We start from the raw sequence: 23862 nt of genomic DNA, 5'->3' as shown, positions 1-23862 counted from the left end.
AAAACCGTTACGAAAGCGTTACAGAAAGGTTAACCAACAGTTGCAGCGAGATCCACTGTAACAGTAACAATTATAAGTGTTACAGAAAGAGTGACAGTCAGTTAAATCCAGGCCGAGCTAAGTTGTTCGAGCCGCTCAGAGCCTAGCCAATTCCAAGCCATGCAGCCGGTCAACTGGTTCAGTCTTGGCCCAATCTGGTCCAGTCATGGTCCAACCCGGTTATGTTGGTCTGGTTCATTACCAATCCAAATTGGTTCAGCACGTTCAGTCCAACCATTTGCCACGCCAGCTCAACCAAACCAGTCAGCGTTCAACACGTCATCTGCACGATACAGTCAGTGTCCTACTGTTGATGGTGGTTTTTAGCTTAGGGTTAAAATTGTAAAACTGTACATCTGACATGACGTCACTATGACCATTAGCACATTTATTGAATTAATCAGCGTGCCTACGTAAGAATTACCGGGGTACCCTTTTTTTTTACATGGGTCATGTTCCACGGCAGAACCCTTAACACTGACTGACATCATCTATGACAAACCCTAATTCTCATGCTACCGCGCCAAGGCGTGCCAACCATGCCGCCGCACCACTGTACCAATGGCAGACCATGTCAGCCACGTCACCGCACCAAGGCAAGCTAACCATGCCATCCACACCACTGTGCCAATGGCATACCATGCCATCCACATCTCCGCGCCAAGGCATGCCAACCATGCCATCCGCACCACTGCGCGAATGGCATGCCATGCCAGCCGCACCACATGTGCCAATGGCATGCCAACCACCTTGCTGCGCCATACCATTTCGGCGTTTCCTATGCGGCTATCAAAACGAAGGCGTGCGATGATCAACGTCCACCCTTCCATCTTAGATGCAATTCTTAGCCTTCCAAGGTCGCCAAACAACGCATGGTAATCTTTGGCCCAAACCCTAGTTTTGGCCATGCCAACCACCTTGCCGCGCCTTACCATGCCGGCCTTCCCTATGAGGCTACCAGAACGAAGGCATGCGATGATCAACGGCCACCCTTCCATGTTAGATGCAAATCTTAGCCGTCCAAGGTCGCCAAACGACGCATGGTAACTTTTGTCCCAACGCCAAAACCCTAGTTTGGCCGCGCCTAGTGGGTGCTCCGCTAAAACCACAAGAGAAGGCTTACCGCGATGGTTTTCTACCACATCATTCACGAATCCATGGATTGCGAGAAACTCATCCTGCCAAATATGTTATATTTGGAGGTTGTTGATGGATTTCGTTCCGCGAGCGGAAAAGGGAGCCTTTTACCCGACACAAGAACATTAGCATCGAGAAAAGTTGGCAACGAGTCTTATGGAACAACCGGCTGACGAACAAGTGGGACCCCTTGGTCAAAACCCATATGCCGATCCGTCCTATCGATACTGTAAGAAAATGCTTTGCAAGATCCTCAAAAGAAAGACGGCACATGACCAGGCGTGCAGCTTCGCATGAGTACCATCTTTCCAACACTCATATCCTCTTTATCAGAAGACAAAGACATGCTCGGAGCAGGAGCAAAGGTATTGATCTGAGTTATGGACGCATGTACCGGAGCCCATGGAAGAAAATTGACCGTGTGCGAGTTTTCAAGGAATCCAACCAGGTTCGAACCAATCTTTGTGCGCCTATTCGACCAGCGCAGTATCCTAGAACCACCCCAAGACTCGGGAAGTACGTCCAACGGTTTTGGAACATACCTTTCGAAGTGATTCCACAGCCATGCTTGGAGAAAGGCGGCATGAATATACGAATCCACTTTCATGTAGCCATTTGAAGCGCACATGTTCGTGACCAGATGATCCAAGTGTGTGTACAGAGAACCAAGAAACAAGCCGCCAATAGGGAGAACGATACCTTTTGCCAATTTTATGGTAATATTTATAAGTTCCTGTCTTATCTCCTTCTTACCAGATCCGTCATCGAAAATATCTCTGGATAACCAAAGAGCCAAGGACGCTGCGACATGAAGTGTACTATTTTTCTGATTTGGCTCCAACTCATTTGGAAACCATTGAGACACCCACCAGCCATAGAAGCACCTCGTCTCGTTTTCTTTCCGAACGAATCCTTTTGATTTCTCAACCAGAGCGGCGCGCATTTCTTCTTCATCTACAAACAACTTGACATTGAGGTTTCCTATTACGGGAAGGTTCAGCAAGACGGCCACGCTCTCTAAAGAGATAGTCATTTCACCCCACCTGCATATGGTCGTGTGAGTGTCCGGACACCATCTGGAAATAAAAGCAACCAACCCTGGAATATCTTTCCTAATTTGAAGCACTGCGGAAGCCGCGACAACATCAATAATCTGCGCCTTGGTCAATTTGGATTTTACACATTCCTGGCTCATCATTAATCGCATCCATTTATCAAAGGGATGCAACGGACTCACACAGATTTTAAAGTCAATGGGAGAAGCAGAATATTCTTTCCTCAGAAGACAAAACCTTAATACACCTCCAGGCCGAACTGACCGTGCCTTTCCTTCACTTTCCGGACCAGTCAGAAGAATCGACACATACTTGGGATGATTTTTCCTAATTGTGGCGGATGTTGTAAAGAACTCATCGTCTATGTTTGTCTTGGAATTGCCAACATCTTTCGGTACGGTAGAACTTTTCTCAAATGACATCCTAACGAAATTCTCTCACGCTACTTTCACCTTCGAAATAACTACAATGGAACAATACGAAGATAAATTATTACGGAAAGTGCATGGAAATTATTTTATCAAACACAGGAGATCCATCCTGGACGCAAACCAATTTTTTGCAAAGTCATAATGCGCATGAGCAAAGAAATGGGGACTGACATACCCTGCATCACCACCTCATGCCAAGGTCGTACCCTACAGCAGGAAATTTGCGCCCGGACGAAGAGGCACGCCCCACCATGGGAACAATACACACGGCCACACCAGGAAAAGGGAGGAAACCCTAGGATCTAGGTTTTCACGGGAAGGTAATGACATTTACTAGCTCATGTATGCCTACTTTGCACAGTAATTGAGGCGGCCAACATTACTACGGTATTCACGCCTAAATGTTACTACAAGTTCACGCAAAGCATATTTACGGCTAGGATTCATACCAACACAAAAGAACAATATTTTTACAAGTTTATGAAAAGGTACGCCTACAGCTAGGGTTTGCACTAACACAAGAAAACAAAAAAAACAAGTTAAAGAGGAAGTGCTGGAAAACATACTTGGGATTCACTCGTCCACTTTACTGTTACCACACGACCAGAATAAAAAAAAATAAAGGTGTGAAATAAAAGGAGGGGTCGGCCCCCTTTTATAGGCGTGGTACTTGGGAGTTTGAATAAGGAAATGACTTCATATTTGAGTCAAGTAAGGAAAAGACGCAACCGGACCCGCAAAGACAAATCACCATGCCAAGACGTCCACGCATGCTTTTCCTCACCAAACCGTGCCATTGCCTTGGCCCACCATGCCAATCCGTCCGCACCATGCCTTGGCCCCACCACGCCAAGCCGTCCACATGCTTTGCCTCACCAAACCGCGCCTTGCCTTGGACCCACCATGCCAAGTCATCCGCGCCATTGCCTTGGCCCCACCATGTCAATCCGTCCGCGCCATTACCTTGGCCCCACCATGCCAAGCCGTCCGCGCCATGACTTGCCGGGACAACACCAACAACTCGCCAAGCCAGCGTCATGATGTTCCCTAACCCATCCAAGGTGATACATGGCCAGACTAAGACGACGATCTTCATCTCACCACTTTACGGTCTACACCACAAATAGAATCTACGCAAGGCCGCCAAACATGAGGATCATGAACTCTCCTTACCTCTCGAAAAAGGTTAGTCGGACTTTCCCGACCATCTTTTCACGAACTGTCATTTCAATTTTTTTCCTCGCCTGTCACCATCTTATGCTTACCTCGCAACAATGCTCATGTTCCGAGCTAACCAGGGGACTTAATATTGATGGTGGTTTTTATCTTAGGGTAAAAATCGTAAAACTGTACATCTGACATGACGTCACTATGACCATTAGCACATTTATTGAATCAATCAGCATGCCTAAGTAAGAATTACCGAGGTACCCTTTTTTTTACATGGGTCATGTTCCACGGCAGAACCCTTAACACTGACTGACATCATCTAGGCCAAACCCTAATTCTCATGATACCGCACCAAGGCATGCCAACCATGCCAGCCACACCACTGTGCCAATGGAGGACCATGCCATCCACGTCACCGCGCTAATGCATTCCAACCATGCCAGCCACACCACTGTGCCAATGGCATACCATGACAGCCACATCTCCGCGCCAAGGCATGCCAACCATGCCAGCCGCACCACTTCGCCAATGGCATGCCATGCCAGCCGCACCTCCGCGCCAAGGCATGCCAACCATGCCAGCCGCACCTCCGCACCAAGGCATGCCAACCATGCCAGCCGCACCACATGTGACAATGGCATGCCAGCCGCACCACATGTGACAATGGCATGCCAGCCGCACCACATGTGACAATGGCATGCCAACCACCTTGTTGCGCCATACCATGCCGGCCTTCCCTATGCGGCTAACAAAACGAAGGCGTGCGATGATCAACATCCACCCTTCCATATTAGATGCAAATCTTAGCCGTCCAAGGTTGCCAAACAACGCATGGTAACCTTTGGCCCAAAACCTAGTTTTGGCCACGCCAAACCGCTCCAAGGCATGCCATGCCTGATGTGATGTGTAGATAGTGGTAAAAGTGGTTCGATTCTCAGACTTGTGAAGGATATTAATTAGACTTAGATTCTAATATTAAAATAGAAAACTCACTAAAAATTATAGCAAACTCAATCAAAGATGATATCAATACTGAAAGAAACACTGAGGCTAAGATTCCACTATTTTCCAAGTTCAAAGTGATTAAACCAATACTTATATTTATGCAATTTTCTTGTTTAATTTGATTCTAAAATATTGCAATAAGTAGATTTTCAAAAGTAATAATTGTAAATCCCAAGTATGAAGCATCAAAAGTCTTAAAACTAAGCATACTCCATCAAAATAGATCACAATCACTCAAATAAAAATCATATTCAATAATAGTTCAAGGCAAATAATCATATAATTGTTGCAAATAAAATAGAATATACCACTTTTTGTTGGAAAAATAGCTTCCTCTATCGCCTCAGCAATGGGTTTAGCTCCTCATATTAATCATGATCTGAAAATATGTGTTTGTTGCTCAAAATATGATTAAAAGAGTGAAAAGTAATAACACAGACTGTTTGCAACAGTGTGTTGGTGTTGCAAAACAGCTGTTACAATGGAACTGTTACAGAAAAACTGTTGCTTTGTCGCTGATTTTAAGACCCTAGAATACGACTGCCCTGCACAGCTTAATGTTCTTCAGATGTTAAACAATGACACTGTTCTGCGACTGTTTACCGTGCGTCAATGTTCTTCGCGTTCTTCTTCTTCTTCAGCAGCAGCAACAGAAACAGAGTTTGGTAAAGCTCTAATTTCTTCTTCTCTGGCTCTCCTTAGGTTCCCAAACTCTCGACACCTCTTCTATATAACCCAAGACATCTATTTTTATCAAAAATACCGATTAAATCTCTCTCAAGTCTTCCAAAATCTCTTTCCTTCTCTTCACGGCCAAGTTGCGTCAATTTCTTGTTTTAGAATTTCTACGCGTTTCTGAGATTTCCTTTTTATTCTAAATTCTTCCTTAGATAGATACAAATCTTTGGGAAGGTTTACAGCGCTTTAATCTCTCTAAAATTCTCTAAAACAGGTCACACACGTGACTTTCCATATTTTCTGTTGTGAGAAAAATCCGTCGATTGAGCCCAGTCTAATCGATTTAAACACCCATATCAGATTCCTAGACCCATAAGGAGTCTATCCTATGAAAATCAGAGGTTTAATCGACCTCAAACTCCTCCAAATCACGATTGCCAAAACTGTTCTTCACTGCACTATTTTCCCGCCAAAACCTGGTTTTTGAAATGTTGAAGATGGTTGCCCCTTAGCCAGAGTAGGGGTGCAATTAGCAACTTCCTGGAAATGGGATGCCCCTTAGTAATTAGGTTACCCCTTATCCAAAGTGAGAGTCCGAATAGCAAATGTCCTCTGGGTGCTTTCCGACAACTTTTTGAGCCAATTTTTTCCAAAAATGTTTATTGGCCAAAAATACCTACAAATAAATAAAACACCATAATAAGTACAAAAATGAGCCCTAACAATATATAGAATCGAGTATCGTACACAAAAATGTGCCTATCAAATACCCCCAAACCTATCATTTGCTAGTCCTCAAGCAAAAATAAAATATAATTAAAATCCTAACTCACTATCGCAGGCATCGTCGATTGCATTTAGCGTATGCAATAAGCCTTTAAACCCCTAGGTGTCCCTAGTGGCGGAGTGTTGTCTCCGGAGGGCTTACCAGAGGTATATCCATAAAACCTTTATACTCCATACCCTAGCTATCTACACAGAACCTTGGAAGGAACTAAAGAATCTCCTTGGTTGGCATACTTATTGACTACAGGAGGAAGTACCCTGATGCGAAATTCTAATTGTTGTACACGAGTTTGCACTCAAGCATATTAAAATTCATATGAAGTGACAGAGCACTACTCAGATAGTCGCACTATGGACATCAATATCCGGAGTCAAAACTAATCACATGGATAGATCAAGAAGATGGATATATAAAAACATAAATGGTTTTGATGTTTACTAGGTGAACGGTGTTTCTCATATCTGTCTGAAGGCCTCTGCCAAAATGAACCTATCCTAATGGACTGAGATACCGGTCTGACTAATATCAACACACTGGCATATACAAGGGTACCAGTGGTCGATATTCCTAACTCTAGGTCAACACAACTGGCATATACAAGGGTTCTAATGGTCGACTTTATTGAATTTATTCCAGTTGGTCTGATGGTCTGGTCTCTTCTTCTTCTTCTTCTTCTTTTTTTCACTTTTTTTTCACTTTTTTTTTTGTATCTCAATCACTCTAATTCACCCTAGCATTGGTAACAACTTGAATCGTGAGCCCCACATAATCACTTAGAGAAACATAGTTTAAAAACAAAACAAAATAAAAACAGAAGTGAAAAGGACTCAACGAAATATGGTGAAACTATCATGTTATTTCTAACACCTGAGCTCTGTGCTTTTATGAATAGACTCTTTAGATGTTGCCATCTAGTCAGATTGGTTCCTCAACTCCTACAACCAAAATGCTTCCATCCACTTAGATTGGTTAGTGCCATCCTTAATAGGGATAAATTTCTAGGCTCTGGAGTTTATTTATTGCAACGAAAAGGTAACAAAAAGTTCTACCCCACCCCCAAACTTAAATATAACATTGTCCTCAATGTTTCTAATCAAAGAACAGTACCAAAAATATAAGTAACATGAGGAAATAGTAAAGAGAGAAGTCGGAAAGATGGTACCTGGGTAAAGTGTAACCAAAAACCTACAAAAATATTATACAACATACAAAATCGCCTCGATGGTCAATCAAGGTAAACGGGGTCCTCCAGAGGGACCTCCTCAACATCACCTGTATGAAAAGGCTCTAAAAAGGGCTTCAATCGCTGACCGTTAACCTTCGAAGAGCTACTACCATCTGGTGTCTCAATCTTAACAGCGTCATGAGGAAAAGCAGTACGGACCACAAAAGGACCGGTCCACCAAGACCGCAACTTCCCGCGGAATAGATGCAAACGAGTGTCATACAGAAGAACTTTTTGACCTGGAGAAAATGACTTTCGTAAAATATTCCTATCATGCACAAGTTTCGTTTTGTTCTTATACTCCTTAGCACTATCGTATTCATCTCTACGAATCTCGTCCAACTCATTGAGCTGGATCTTTCTTTGAGCTCCTGCCTTGACAAACACTAAACGATAAGGTTACATTCCAATGGGTGTCTTAAACGCAGTACAGTAAGCCCATAAGGCATCAGTAAGCCTCGACGACCAGTCTTTCCTATTTGGATTAACTGTTTTCTCTAGAATACGTTTAATTTCCCTATTGGAAACCTCTACCTGACCACTAGTCTGAGGGTGATATGGGGTTGCTACTTTATGGGTAATACCGTATTGTTTCATTAAAATAGCAAACGGTCTATTACAAAAGTGTGAACCTCCATCACTAATTATAGCTCACGGCGTACCAAAACGTGTAAGTATATTCTCTTTCAAAAACTGGACTACGACCCTGTGGTCATTCGTTTTACACGGAACCGCCTCAACCCACTTAGACACATTGTCTACAGCGACAAGTATGTAAAGATAACCAAACTAAATAGGAAATGGACCCATAAAATCAGTGCCCCACACATCAAAGACCTCAATCACTAAAACAGGGTTCAAAGGCATCATATTTCTACGGGAAATGGTTCCTAACTTCTGGAAACACTCACAATAAACACAATGACTATGGGAATCTTTAAACAACGAAGGCCAGTAAAATCCACACTGCAAAATCTTAGCTGCAGTCTTCTTAGCACTAAAATGACCCCCACATGCATGTTCATGACAAAAGGAGATAATACTAGACTGGTCACTCTCAGATACACATCTTCTATAAAAAATAATCTGGTCTGGACAATACTTAAACAGATAAGGATCGTCCCAAAATAAATGCTTAACCTCGGCTAAAAACCTAGAACGAACTTGCCTACCCCAATGTTAAGGGGTTTGACCAGTAACAAGATAATTCACTATATTTGCATACTAAGGTGATTGGGAAACAGAGAACAATTTTTCATCAGGAAAGCTATCCCTTATAGGAAGGGAATCGCTAGGGGAACTAACAACTAGCCTAGACAAGTGGTCTGCTACTACATTTTATGCACCCTTTTTGTCTCTAATGTATGGGGAAAATTCCTGTAACAATATGATCCATCTAATCAATCTAGGTTTGGTATCCTTCTTAGATAAAAGGTATTTCAAAGCAACATGATCTGTATAGATTATGATCTTAGAACCTAATAGGTAGGACCTAAACTTATCCAAGGCAAACAAGATGGCTAAAAGTTCCTTCTCGATAGTTGTGTAGTTCATTTGGGCATTATTCAGAGTTTTGATAGCATAATAAATCACATGAAGTAATTTGTTTTCTCGTTGTCCTAAAACGACGCATATAGCATAATCTGAAGAATCACACATAATCTCAAAGGGTAGGTTCCAGTTAGGTTCATGGACTATCGGGGCTGTAGTGAGTAAAGTTTTAAGCTTCACAAAAGCCTCTAAACAAGCATCATCAAAGACAAACTTAACATCTTTTGCAAGTAAATGGCAAAGAGGTCTAGAAATCAAGCTAAAATCCTTAATGAATCGACGGTAAAAACCTGCATGCCCTAGGGATGACCTAATATCTTTTACGGTTTTTGGGACCTGTAAAGTCTTAATAAAGTCAACTTTGGCTTTGTCTACCTCTATACCCTTTGAAGAGACGATGTGCCCTAACACAATTCCTGATTTAACCATGAAATGACATTTTTCCCAATTAAGCACTAAAAATTTTTCCTTACACCTAGTCAACACTAATGTCAAATGATGCAAGCACTCATCGAAAGATGAACCAAACACTGAAAAATCATCCATAAAGACCTCTAAGAACCGTTCTACCATATCAGAAAATATGCTCATCATACAACGCTGAAAAGTTGCAGGGGCATTACATAGCCCGAAATGCATGCGTCTATGCGCAAAGGTACCAAAGGGACAGGTAAAAGTGGTTTTCTTTTGGTCTTATGGGGCAATAACGATCTGATTATAACCGGAGTAGCCATCTAAGAAGCAATAGTGACTATGTCCAGCTAATCGCTCTAGCATTTGGTCGATAAAAGGAAGGGGAAAGTGATCCTTCCTTGTGACCTTGTTAAATTTCCTATAAGTCAATACACACACGCCATCCCGTCGTCACTCGGGTTGGGATTAATTCATTATTATCATTCTGGACTACAGTGATACCTGATTTCTTGGGGACAACCTGAACAGGGCTGACCCACTTACTGTCTGAAATTGGGTAAATAATACCCGCATCTAACAAATTAAGCACCTCTTTTCGAACCACCTCTTTCATGTTAGGGTTCATTCGACGTTGCATCTCCCTAGAAGGCTTGGAGTCTTCCTCTAAATGATTCTGAATACACACAGTAAGACTTATATCCTTAATGTCTGCTATATTCCACCCTAAAGCTTCCTTATTGTCTTGAAGTACATTTACTAGCCTACTTTCCTGATCACTATCCAAATTGGAAGCTACAATTACAGGTAAAGTCTCATATGGGCCTAAAAACACATACTTTAGAGTATCGGGTAGTGGTTTAAGGTCCAACTTTGGGGGCTCTTCTAAAGAAGGAATTAGGGTAGTCTCAGAAACTGGTAACGGTTCGAACCTATCTTTCCATCTATCAGTGTCTAACACAGGGGTAGAATCTAATAGAGCATTCACATGTTCAATAGTGTTATCGTTGTAAAAATCTAAACCAAAATGGGATAGACACCTTTCTAATGGGTCTTCAAACAAGATGTTTGGTAATGACTCCTGAACTAAGGCTTCTATCATGTTCACCTCCTCAACACATGTTTCATCTAGCTCATGAGGTTGCTTATTGACATTAAAAATGTTCATCTCCATAGTCATATTACCAAAAGATAAACTGATCACACCATTTCGACAGTTAATGATCGCATTAGGCGTAGCTAAAATGGGCGACCTAAAATCACAGGTATCTGGTTCTCTGGGTCAGGGACAGGTTGGGTATCTAGGACCACGAAATCCACTAAATAAATAAACTTGTCGACCTCAATAAGAACATCCTCGATAACACCTCGAGGGATTTTAACAGACCTATCAGCTAACTGCAGTGTCATCTGAGTAGGTTTCATTTCACCAAGTCCTAGCTGTAAGTATACATGGAATGGAAGTAAGTTCACACTGGCTCCTAAGTCAAGTAAATCTTTTTCTACTCGGAAGTTACCTATTGTGCAAGCAATGGTAGGAGAACCTGGGTCTTTGTACTTTGGAGTTGCGGTGTTCTGAATGATTGAACTTACGTGACCAGCTAAAAAGGCTTTCTTATGGACACTAAGTTTTGGCTTTCGCGTACACATATCCTTAAGGAACTTGGCATAAGAAGGAATTTGCCTAATTGCATCTATTAAGGGAAGGTTTATGGTAACTTGCTTAAAAACCTCCACTATGTCATTAAAGTTCGATTCATTCTTTGTTGGTACTAATAGCTGAGGAAATGGGGCTCTAGGCCTAAAATCAGACCTTTCAGGAACCGAATTCACATTATCAGAAACTTTATCAGTCTCTTCAGCTACTGGTTCTGAGAGGTGAGATCCTAAGGGGTGAACTACAGTATGTTCACTATCGGGCATGGTTACCTTATTGTCTACAACTCTACCACTTCTAAGGGTTCTAACAGCTTGATTCGATGGTTTTACACCGAATTCATGAACTCCTCTAGGGTTGGGTTGTGTTTGACTAGGAAAGTTACCTTTTTCTCTCAAAGAATCACTTATCAGACCAACCTGGGTTTTTAACTCGAAAATAGCCTGACTATTTTCTTGTCATATCCTGTTACTAGCTTGTAGACTCTGTTCTACGGATAACTGGAATTTTGCAGTTTGCTGAGTTAACAAGGCGAGAGATTCCTCTAAACTTAGGATTTTCTTATCTGACTGATTCTGAAACTGAGCTAGTCCTGAAGGATTCTTAGTGTAGCCAAAACCTGGGAGAGTATTAAAATTACTAAACTGACCTTGACTTTGGCCCTTAGACCACGAAAGGTTCGGATGGTTTCTCCAACCAGGATTATAGGTTTCTGAATATGGGTCAATATTTTGACGATTATCAAATCTAGTGTTATTATAAAGAGCATTGGCCTGCTCTTCAATATTATGGCCTTCCCAAAAAGGCTCCACTCTACCACTAGTCTGGCCCACTTCTAAGGCTTCTAACCTTTTTGCTATAGCAGCAATTTTGGCATCTGATTCATAGCCTCCTTCTACCCTATTAACGTTTCCTCTACTTAAAAGAATTGTTTTCTGGGGTGCCCTACTATTTTCCCATTGATGTGTTTTTTCGGCGATTTCATTAAAAAATTCCATCGCCGCATCAACAGTTTGGTTTTCAAATCCACCAGTGCATGGAGACTGAACCATGGTCGTTGTGGGATAATATAAACCCTCGTAAAGTATCTAAACTAGCATAACCTTTTCTAAACCATGATGAGGACACTGGGATAATAAATCATTGAACCTTTCCAAATACCTATATAAAGATTCTCCCTCTTGTTGTGAAAATGTGCATATTTGCGTCCTAATAGACGATGTTTTGTGCCTAGGGAAAAACTTATTGAAAAAGGCAGATGTAAGTTGTTCATATGTCTCAATTGACTCGGAGTCCAAACTATACAGCCACGACTTGGCCTTATCTTTCAGGGAAAATGGGAATGACCTAAGTTTCAAAGCATCATCATATAAGCCTCTATTTCTTAGAGTACTACAAATTTCCTCAAAATCCCTAACATGGTAATAAGGGTTTTCATTTTCTTTCCCTAAAAAGATTGGGAGCATCTGTAAGGTCCCAGGTTTCAGTTCATAGGGTTTCTCCATTTCAGCCAACTTAATACACGAAGGACGGACAGTCCTAGTTAGATTGAACAAAACTTTCAAAGTTGCCATTTCTGGCGCTATCGGAGCAATAGGGATTCTTTCCTCAGTCAAAAAACGTTCAAAAACAGACTCTTCAAAAGCTGGACTTTATAGATTAAGGTAATCGAGACGCTTCGAACTACTAGGTTTCTCTTTAACAAATCTACCTAGTGCGTCTCTTTTACGTTCAGGCATACAATAGAATTTTCTAAATTAGAAGGGTAAGAAAACACAGATCAAGGCCGACTCAACCAAATCAAACCTATTGATTTCTAGCAAACAAAAAGCATGATGGCTCCACTTAGATTGTTTCTAGACCAGCTTCTAATCCTTCGAACGGGAATTCATTACAATTTAAGCAAACCCCTCTGGAATCAATCCGAGTTAACGTAAGTTGAATAGAGGCGAGGGAATCTCGGTGGAGCTTTGATACCCAAGGCCTCACCGGTACTAAAAGGCGGCGCAGTCACGCATTCAACTTACAGAAACCGTCAAGAACTTCGAAGTATGCTTAAAAGAGTAACCAATATTTTTCGAATGACTTTCCTGTTAAGCTCGTTACCCTATCGGTCTCGTTCTAGTCAAAATTTTAGTCTTAGGTTCGCGTAGGTTACGTGTTTCTAAAGCGGGCAAGAAGAGAACGGTGATGAAATACGAACTTTTATCTTGTATGGCCAGGCCTTGCCCTTTACTAGAAAAATAAATGTCCGTATTCAGTCCTCAACATATATGCATACGAAGGAGTCCAGTAACTCGCTGACAGGGGATTCGCGAGTGTTTAGAATCTTACCTCCCGTTCCAGACGGGGGATGAATCGGTTGTAGTCGGGCCACTGACTCCGACGTCTAGTGTACGAACCCAAGGTACAGAAACAATATCGTAATTGTCCTCCTTCTCTGCAAACATTTTATATTTAAAGTACCCTTCCGTAGGATAATAAAAAAATAATGTCCCAAAGTCCAAAAGTCCAAAAGTCCAAAAAAAAAAATTACAAAAATAATAAACCCTAATACATTTTTGTTTTTTGTTTTTTAAAAATAAAATAAACAAACCCTAAACTAAAATTGGCTAAAATAAAGTTGTCTTCTTTTCTGTTCTTTTTGCTTTAATCTTTATCTCCAAGTCTTTATGAAATCACCAAACTCCTTGGCTCAATTTTCACCACGTTAAATTCTTTGTGTACTTTATTTATCGTTTTCTAGCCCTAATTTCACATCAAATCATCAATTTCATCGTGTTTAGTTCCTAAAAATAATTTTGGGTATAAACACTATCATATGAAAACAACAAGTGGCTGATGGGAGGAGCAGAGCTAGCACATTTGATACCATGCACCAAGTTCAAATATTCCAAATGTTTAAAATAAGATGAAATATCCTCGGTGAAGATAATATAAACATAGGGGGGATATGGTGAAAAGACGAGGATACCCAAATACACCACAACCTACCGTCTATGGACAGAGTCGAGACAATACGATAATTCAGTTCACACTTCGTGTGATCGTCTATGGATACGAGATCGAGACAATACAACAACAAGACAACTTATATGATTGACTATAGATACAAGATCGAGGCTATACGACAACAAAGTGTGTACTTGATAATAGGTTCCGAAAATCGAAACTCTATAGGATCACTATCAAGTATTATGGATTTAACATAAAGTAAAATCTACTTTAATTATAATAAAACAATTATAATGCGGAAAAGTAAAGTAAATGACACAACAAGATTTTGTTAACGAGGAAACTGCAAATGCAGAAAAACTCTAGGACCTAGTCCAGGTTTGAATACTCTCATAATTAAGCCGCTATACAAAATCTAAGACCAACTTTGTACAGTTGAGACCTAGCATACTACCCATAGATACTTAGTTCCTTCATTATCCCTGCGCCTTCGACTTATATAGTCACTCACGTGAATAACAAGTCCTTTGGATCGTATTCCAAACATCAAAGGAAGAATCCGTTTGGTAACCACTCTAATCAATCTTGCTACAAGATAAGATGAGTCATTGACAAAGTCTCTTATGTTTAATCTAATAAACTCCTTTGTCTGGTTAGATCAATCTAACTATAACGAAATAGTCAAGTATAGATTCGCGCTCAATATAGATTTCAAAGAGAAATATAGAGAATGTCGTTCTCACGCAACTAATCAATCATATCTAATTCTAGTTGGATCTCAGCCGATCAAGGTTTCTGCACTATGAAAAAGCGGGGGTCTAACAACCACACCCAATATTTCGCTTAGCAATCTGTATGGACTAACTCCAATATACTTTCAATAGAATCAACTAGACAGTCAGACTCAATCTTAAGAAAAGTATATCAAAAAGTTATATCTCAATTTTTCAATTCAATCTGCAATCAAACAAATAAGAATTTGCGAGCCCGATTGAATATAAGAAATAACTTGGACGGTATCAAAAACCAATATCCAAGTGTCAATCAATTTAATCAACAACCAAAGGTTGGATTAACAATTGATTGAACTTAGGCACAACCTGTGATATTTTAATTATATAAACAAATATAATGTGGAAAAAGAATAACACAGACACCAGAAGTTTTGTTAACGAGGAAACCGCAAATGCAGAAAACCCCCGGGACCTAGTCCAGATTTGAACACCACATTGTATTAAGCCGCTACGAACACTAGACTACTCCAAGTTAACTTCAGACTCGAATGTAGTTGATCCCTAACTAATCTCACACTGATCAAGGTAAAATCGCGTTCCTTACGCTAGAACCACGCCAGATTTTGCACACTTGATTCCCTTAGCTGATCTCACCCACAACTAAGAGTTGCTACGACCCAAAGTCGAAGACTTGATAAACCAATATGTGTTACACAAAAAAGTTTATTGAATAAATAAATATGTCTCCCACATATAAACATATTAGTTTTGTTCCGTCTTTTGATAAATCAAGGTGAACCGGAACCAATTGATATACCGGACTTATATTCCCTAAGAACAGCCTAAAAATATCAATCACCTCACAATAATCTTAATCATATGGTAGCGAAATAAGATATTGTGGAATCACAAACGATGAGACGAAGATGTTAGAGAAGATAGTACTCAATCACATAGGAGGTGTGGAGATTAGGTTTCCCAGTTGCTAGAGTTCTCCTTTATATAGTCTTCAAATCAGGGTTTGCAATCAATGCTACCTTGGTAACAAAATTGAAAATTCACCGTTAGATGAAAACCTGATTAGACTCAAGCTAATATCTTTCAACTGTTATATCGAACTTAGCTTGTTACACACAAATGAAAAGTGACTTCATTTATATATGAGTAACCGTACCTAAATGTGTACACCTTTGTTGGATCAACAATAGTTAACTGAAGTTATCCATCGATTAAAGCAAAACCGATTTTGATTCACTCGAATCAAGTCATGAACATTATAGCCACGGTTTGAAAAAGATTGCATTCCTTATTATATAAATGTATTAGTTCATGAACAAATCGATTTTAGAATTTATCTTACTCAAGTATGCATACGGGTACGCATACTTAAGTACCCGGACTAAGTTTGGGTTCGCCAGTATGCGAACGGGTACGCATACCTTCCAAACTCAGCAGAAATTCTCGGACATGAACCTCATGCCAGTACGCGTACAAGGTTCCCGGACTTTCACTAAACTAACCCGTACGCGTACGGCTATGCATACTATGGTTCCCGGACTTGGATTACATATAATCAAGTACGCATACTATGCTTATATCCAATTGTTCTAAATTCCATTTCAATCATTAAAACATTATCGGAAGACGACAATAGCTGTATCACACAAACTATCATCTTCAAAGCAATTTTAAAGTGATCGAATGATCAACATGAAACATTCCGAGTCTACATCAAATGGCTATCTCACACAAATCAAGTAAGATGTTACAAGGCGATTTTCACATGATCATCTTTTGACTTTCGTCAAGAATATAAGATGAACTTGGTTAAAGCGAAAGCTTACCAACACATATTTCGAAATATCAAATGTGCATATTGAAGTCTATATAGCTATACTACTTTTGTCAAATAGGAGGTGGAGTAGATATAATTTTGAGTGATAGATGAGTTAAAGTCTCCACATACCTTTTGTTGATGAAGTTCCAAAAGCTCTCCTTAGTAGTTCTTCGTCTTCAATCGATGAACTCCGTGAAGTCTAATGCTCAACTACACTTTCTATCCTAATCGGAGACTTATCCATAAGTAGACTAGAAATCAAGACTTATAGTTTTGGAAACTAAACTAGACAAACAAACTTGAGATAGCAATGCTTGCGAGTTCGACCGAGCAGTGCTCTAACAATCTCCTCCTTTATCAATTTTAGGGACAAAACTGTTAGAGCACTGCTCAGTCGAACTCGCATGCGTTGCTATCTCAAGCATGTTTGTCAATATTAGTGATCAAAACTATAAGTCTTGATTTCTAGCCTATTTATAGATGTCTCAGACTAAAACATAGATAGTGTAGTTGAGCTTATATTTGACAGATTTCATCATTTGAAGACGAAGAATTACTAAGGGGAGCTTGTGGAACTTCTTCGGTAAAAGTTATATGGAGACTTGAACTCATCTATCACATGGAAAGTCTATTTCTACTATCTCCTATATTGAGACATAAGTCGTGTTAAGATATAGTTTTCTCTACACACATTTGAGATTTCGAGCTGAGTATATCTCGCTTACATATTTCTCGAAATATGTGTTGTTAAGCTTTCGCTTCGATAATGATTATTTTAATATCTTGAAAATTGCTTTGATGCTAATAGTGTGTGAAAACGGCTGTTGTCATTATAGAAGAATATTTCAATGATTGAAATAAAGAGTTGAGAATGTAACCATGTTTGGATATAAGCATATATAGTGTGTTCGCACATTAGTGTATAAATCCATAAACCGAGAACCAAGTGTATGCATATGTGTGTATACCAAATTGGTGAAGGAGACAAGATAAGTATGCGTACCCGTACGCATACTGGCGGAAGTTTTCAAACCGAAAATTTCTGCTGAGTTTGGAAACTAAACAAACTCAAATCCGGTTGCTTTAGTATGCATACCCGTACACATACTTAAGCTGGTTACTTTGTCAAATCGGTCAGTTCATGGACTTAAACATTTAAATCGTAAAGAATGCAATCTTTCCAAACTGTGTCTATAATGTTCATGATTGATTCAAGTGAATCAAATCGATTTGATTTTAATTGTGTTTTCTATAACAATTTAACAACTCTTTAACTAGTTTCATTTGAGTCATTTGAACTAGTTATGGTTGCGATGAATAAGGTTGATATGAGAGTAATCATATGGCTAACCTTGGTTAACTATTTGTGAACCAACATGGTGTACACGTTTATCTACGGTTACACAAACCTAAATGAGGGTACATTTCCCTTGTGTGTAACAAGCTTAGTTCGATCTAACGGTTGAAAGATATTAGCTTGGTTGAATAAGGTTTTTCATCTAACGGTGATTATTGAATGATTTGTTAACAAGGTAACTTGGATTGTAAACCCTGATTTGAAAACTATATAAAGGAGAACTCTATCAACTGGGAAACCTAATCCCCACACCTCCTGTGTGTTACTAGTTGCATAACTAGAGTCGATTCTCCTTTACCCTTAGGTTTCTTCTCGATACCCTGTAGGTTAACGACCTGAAGACTTCATTGGGATTGTGAATCCAGACCCAACTATTATCTTTGTAGTTGCGTGATCTGATCTTGATGTTTCTATCATGTTGAGTACAATTGAAATAATTGTCTCGAGATTTTATATCTCTGATAGGCAAGATAGAAAAGTAATCACAAACACCTTCATCTCATCGTTTGTGATTCCACAATAACTTGTTTCGCTAGTCAATTAAGTTTATTTTGAGGTGATTGATAATTCTAGGTTTTTCTTCGGGAATATAAGTCCGGGTTGTCAATTGGTTCATGTTCATCTTGATTTATCAAAAGACGGAACAAAAACTCTTGGGTATTTCTGTGGGATACAGATTTATTCAATCCTATAGACTTTTCTGTGTGATACATATTTGTCTATCAAGTCTTCGACTTTGGGTCGTAGCAACTCTTGGTTGTGGGTGAGATCAACTAAGGGAATCAAGTGTGTAGTATCCTGATGGGATCAGAGTCGTAAGGAGCGCAATTGTACCTTGAATCACTGTGAGATTGATTAGGGTTCAACTATAGTCCAGTCTGCACTACACCAAATCAAGAATTTTGTAACAGGCTATACCTGTTACTTATTAAATTTGTAACGGTTATACCTGTAGTAAATAGGCCGTTATTGATAATTGTGATGGCATTTTGTAACGTTATTATCTGTGACAAACTCCAGATACAGTCACATCTAACAAGCGTTACAATAACTAATAGTCACAATTGGCCTGATTTTATGATTAGGACACGTGTCTTATTTGTGACATTTATTTAACGGCTATAACTGTTACTGAATCCTTGCAACGATTGTTTCGATGACACGTTTCTTTTTTGTCACGATAACAGTACCATATATTAACGTTGCCATTGTTTTATAACAATACTCATAGGACACCTGTCATCTTCTTGTCACGGCTTTTGTAACGATTAAACTATGACTCTCATTTGTAACAACAGTAAGATGATGACACGTGTTGTTCTTACTTCACAATTCTTGTCACAGTTATCCCCGTGAATTCTTTCAGTTACAATAAAAAAATGGGTCGCCCAGATCATTTTCATGGACCTGAGCTTCCAGTTTACAGGCCTACAATTTCTTATTTTTCAATCTGCAGTGCAGTTCGTGCATTCTCAAAAGAAGATTCATACATTCATTACGAACACAAGTACAACAGAATCGTTCCACTCGTTATGAAATTTAACCCAAAACAATTCAAAGCTAACACTCTTAGTTGCGATAAAGCAATACAACCCTTTAAAGCAATACAACCCTTTAATGACGCGTAATCTGTCCAGCATGTGCCTCACCATCAAGCCTTTAGTATGTAAACCCAAGCTGAAGAAAAAAATGGTATTCAACAATCAATGACTGACAGGATGACCGATTCAATCATTCAAGAAAGTGAAAACAGATTGTTCCGTAAAATTTTATTAAGAACAGTAATTGTACGCTTTCCTAGTGTTGGCTTGAGCCTTGGGAGCAAGCAGTTTTTGGCAACTGAAATAACTTGGTACAGGTTTGGCCACTCGTCATTACTGGAGATTAAGAGGAAAGCTAGTCACTAACTAGCTAGCACCTAATCTAGGCTCCGCGTAATTTTCATCTAAATGCCAATTTACAGCATATCAGAGTCTTTTTGTTCGGGAAAGCTTACTACTCTTCTCAAACACTCCAACAATAGAAGGTTCGCATCAGATTAGTATCACACCACACTGAAGTAATCTATCAGTAAAGTAATCTTTTTCCTACATTACGAAAAAACAGAAACTGACCATCTTGTACCATCTAAAGCAATGATCAAAGTTATGATACAGAGATTCTTACTTGAGCCAAGTAGTTCACAAATTGCTCGCTGGCGGTGCAGGGCATCCATATTTCTAAATGATCCACCTTATCACTGTTTAAAAGAATGCTTTCCATTAGTGAGAAATCATAACCATGCCCATGAGGCACTCATCATCCATGATATATATTTGTAAAATGCTCATCCCATTGAAATTCCAAATAAATTAGACAGTGCACATACACCATGTGGCATTGCTCAGAATGATGAAGAATAAAATAAACAGGATGCTCAGAATCAAATATATAAACAAATAATTATATTGGTGAAATCAAAATAAATCTACACTAGTTTTTAAACTTCTTTACGAAGATGGTTGCGAAATAGCTAGGCCAAGAAAATTATTAACATACTCGATCTCTTCCTTGTTACTGTATTATGCAGCCATACACCTGACTAGTACTATCGTTGTGAAGGTTATAATTAGGAACAGGTTCATCAGGAAATGGTGGAAGTTCATAACCATACTCAGACCTATCAAAGCCTCCTCCAGAATCACCACCTTGTAATCCAAAGTACAATAGAAAGCTGGACTAACAAACATAATCTTGTAATGCAAAAGTATCAATGAGTAGAAGATAAAACTTATATTTTGTTAGCCTTCTCCTCTATTATCTTGATAAACGCCTCAACCAAGTCTACAGAAGGACAATTCGTCTCAGTTATCTCGCAATGCTTTTGATTATTATTTCTTTGAATAACTGCAGTGCCTACAAAAAGAAATCACTTTGTAAAGTATCCTTATTTATTTAACTCTTTCACGAGCAGAAACTCAGACTCAACACTAAGATAACTTTGTTTCAGTTATCATATCGAAAAAACACGAGAGATTTCAACCATATATGATAATGATTTTTCAAAGAAGGTACACTTCAGTCGCTCAAAACCATAAAGCTAAGGACACAAGCTTTTGGCCTAAGATTCCATACATGCTTTTCAACATCAGACAGTATAACCAACTATGATATTTTCCAAACATGGTGTTGCTATATAAACACACTCAGTCATTAATAAAATACAGATCTAAGAAATTACCTCATCTTGTGGGTACCCAACTTTCGCTTAGCCACCTTAAGAGCACGCTTGTCCTTTCCAACTTTAAGAAGCTCAGTAATTCTCTTCTCATAAGGAGGAAATTTAGCAAGTTCCCTAGTCAAACTCCTAACAAAAAGAACTCTCTTGCTGGTCTTCTGCAACAACCCCATTCAGACAAACCAAAAACAACCAATCAACATGGGGCACAAACACTGAAAAAACAACAAGCAGACATCAAATAAAAATTGTTAAAACAGAACAGTACTGGGTAGAACAATGATTTGTACCCCTTTTCTGGCGGAAGGGCGAGTAGCAAGTTCTCTAGTAGTGACAATATGACCTTTGTTTAAACCAGCAAACAGCCCACTCTTAGGCACTGTGGGTGCCATTTTACCTGCACACAACATTTCCAAAACCACATAAACACACATTAAGAAACGCCTCTTTGCATCTTGTCCAAGTAAGTTCTCGTACACTTACACAGGAAACAAACAAAATAGAACATAGATCATGCTTTACATGAAAAACGAATCTAACACAATGCATTTTGTTAACTTGTAACTTTCATTTCTCCCTATGGGTTTACAAGAACTCCAACATTGTCTGCAAACACGAAAAATGACCAAATATCAGACAGAAATAAAACAATTCAAATTTACAGGCTAAGCACACAAGGAAGAAAAAAAAAGAATATCATCAGAAAAAAATTTAAGAGCCTAAGTAAGTTCTAATCAACAGATTCAAAGCGCAATGGCAGTTTCATGGCTTCACTGACATGCAAAACTGTAAATTCAAATATGACAAAGAGATGAAAATCATAACATAAAATAAAATAAAACCACATCTCACTTGTGGGTACTAGTTAAAACTTAAATCAATAAAATCTGAACCTTAGACATATAAAAGTTAGATCCAAACAAAAACAATAAAAAGGAAAAATTAGTAATCAAAAATCTGGAAATGAAGACTATGAAAACAATTTTATTTTTTTCTCGATCTGGAAATGAAGACTATAAACCCCTAAACATTAAGAACATAAGAAAAAACCTAATTTATAAAGATTATCAATAATTGGATTAATTTCTTAAAGAAAATTCGGGCTTCAGGATATGCAACTTCAGATCATAGATAAACTCTCACTGAAATCGTCTATTTATCATCATTAACCCATTGAATCTGATTTATATGTACTGATGTGATCGATTTAAAAAAAAAAATTAACGCAACAAACTAATATAAGTATGAACTTATCATACTATGGAAGATAAACTAGGATATCTTAAGCAGTCAAAATGCTTGATTCAATAATGCTTCAGACATCTAATGAGTGAGGGAAAAAGAAAGAGGGTAGAGCGGCGGTATGAGATGAGTTTTAGGTTTTAGATTTTGATTTCTCTCTATTCTTTAGAATATATAGAAACCCTTAATTTCCATCTCGAGGATCTATATATAGGAGATCAGGGGTATTTTCTTACCACGTGTCAAAAGGAAAACCAATGAATGGTTCTCCCCATGTGACACCCTTGTGTAATGGTCCACAGTCTCGAGAACAAAATTTTAATAGATATACATTTTTTTCTCACGTGTATATCACCTTTGTTAAAATAATATGGAATATAAGATTTAAAATTAAATATGAAAAGTGATATCGACTTTGGGTTGCTAGTAGTATTTGAGGACCCCAACTAACCATTGTACTAACCCATCAAAAAAAAAAAAATTGGGTTTGCCATCAGGATGCTTAGACGCATACGGGGAACATGCAGTTCATTGTAAGGTAGATCCTGGTTTTAAATATAGACATGATCACGTGAGAGATATCTTATATGATGTATTATGGAGGGCTGGAATTTCAGCAAAGAAAGAGGCGCCAGTCAACTTTTTGACGGATCCTCTTGAAGGGAGATCAACACTCAGGCAAGCAGATGTTCTTATTTTTGGATGATCCGATGGAAAACATGTGTGTGTTGACCTTACTGGGGTCTCTCCATTAGTAGACATCGGACAAAGCTCTTTCACAGTTGGACAGGCAGCTTCGAAAGCTGCCTCGGGTAAGATAGCGAAGCATGAAAAGGCGTCTATTGATAATGGACATGCTTTTATTCCCTTTTCCTTTGACACTTTTGGGTATTTAGCACCAGAGGCGGTTGGACTTATAGCGAGAGTTCAAAGAGTCATGCACAGTAATGTCATGACTCCTGATTCGAGAGAGTTTGTGTTTAAGAGAATAGGGTTTGCTATTCAAAAAGGGCTTGCGGCGCAACTTGTTGCTCGCTTGCCTACTATGTAACAATTTTAATTATTAATTAAATATATAGCCATAAATCCGAAAAATATTTCCTTCGTCCCACTATTAATTGATCTAGTAGTACAATTTAGAAATGATTTATCTCTAAAATTATACCACAGATGTTCGTAAATTTTATACATTGAAAAGCATTTTAAGACACCTACTTAACGAATATAAACATGAGCATCAAATGATATAAAATCAACTATTAGTGGGACAAAATCTAAAAATAAATAACTCAATCAATAATGGGGCGGAGGGAGTATAAAAAAACTATAACGTGGAAGAATGAGAAATGAAACTCAAAGAATCGGAAATTAATC

The 23862-nt window shown here is 39.0% G+C and overlaps 1 protein-coding gene and 1 pseudogene across 4 annotated transcripts; one reads left to right on the top strand and one right to left on the bottom strand.

Annotated features, from left to right (window-relative positions):
* Positions 1-12256: 12256 nt before the first annotated feature.
* LOC113330751 lies at positions 12257-12356 on the top strand (annotated as a pseudogene).
* A 7093-nt stretch (positions 12357-19449) lies between these two features.
* On the bottom strand, positions 19450-22624 carry LOC113330666 (60S ribosomal protein L36-1-like). 4 transcript variants are annotated; one of them, XM_026577494.1, is made up of 6 exons: positions 22506-22624; positions 21730-21852; positions 21537-21643; positions 21250-21404; positions 20196-20268; positions 19450-19706 (listed from the first exon to the last, which is right to left on the bottom strand). In XM_026577494.1, exons 2-6 carry the CDS (start codon positions 21752-21754, stop codon positions 19689-19691), a joined length of 378 nt encoding a protein of 125 aa, XP_026433279.1. In that variant the 5' UTR covers positions 21755-21852; positions 22506-22624; the 3' UTR covers positions 19450-19688. The 4 variants fall into 4 exon arrangements, 3 of the variants coding, with proteins under 3 accessions (XP_026433279.1, XP_026433278.1, XP_026433280.1); XM_026577493.1 differs by lacking the exon at positions 22506-22624 and having other exon boundaries at positions 21537-22058; XR_003350419.1 differs by lacking the exons at positions 19450-19706; positions 22506-22624 and adding an exon at positions 20568-20924 and having other exon boundaries at positions 20219-20268; positions 21537-22057.
* Positions 22625-23862: the final 1238 nt, after the last annotated feature.

This window comes from Papaver somniferum, unplaced genomic scaffold (assembly GCF_003573695.1).
Source record: "Papaver somniferum cultivar HN1 unplaced genomic scaffold, ASM357369v1 unplaced-scaffold_118, whole genome shotgun sequence".
NCBI classification, from domain to species: Eukaryota; Viridiplantae; Streptophyta; class Magnoliopsida; order Ranunculales; family Papaveraceae; genus Papaver; species Papaver somniferum.
Note: the sequence above shows the minus strand (reverse complement) of the source record. Positions and strands in the feature narration are given on the sequence as shown.

Excerpts from the sequence above, each read along its gene's own strand:
- LOC113330666 (XM_026577493.1), bottom strand. The coding sequence starts at position 21,680 with ATGTGTGTTTATGTGGTTTTGGAAATGTTGTGTGCAGGTAAAATGGCA. Across the intron at positions 21,405-21,536 it reads GCCCTTCCGCCAGAAAAGGG|AAGACCAGCAAGAGAGTTCT; the intron begins GTACAAATCATT and ends GGGTTGTTGCAG. Across the intron at positions 20,269-21,249 it reads TTGGGTACCCACAAGATGAG|TGATAAGGTGGATCATTTAG; the intron begins GTAATTTCTTAG and ends TCTTTTAAACAG.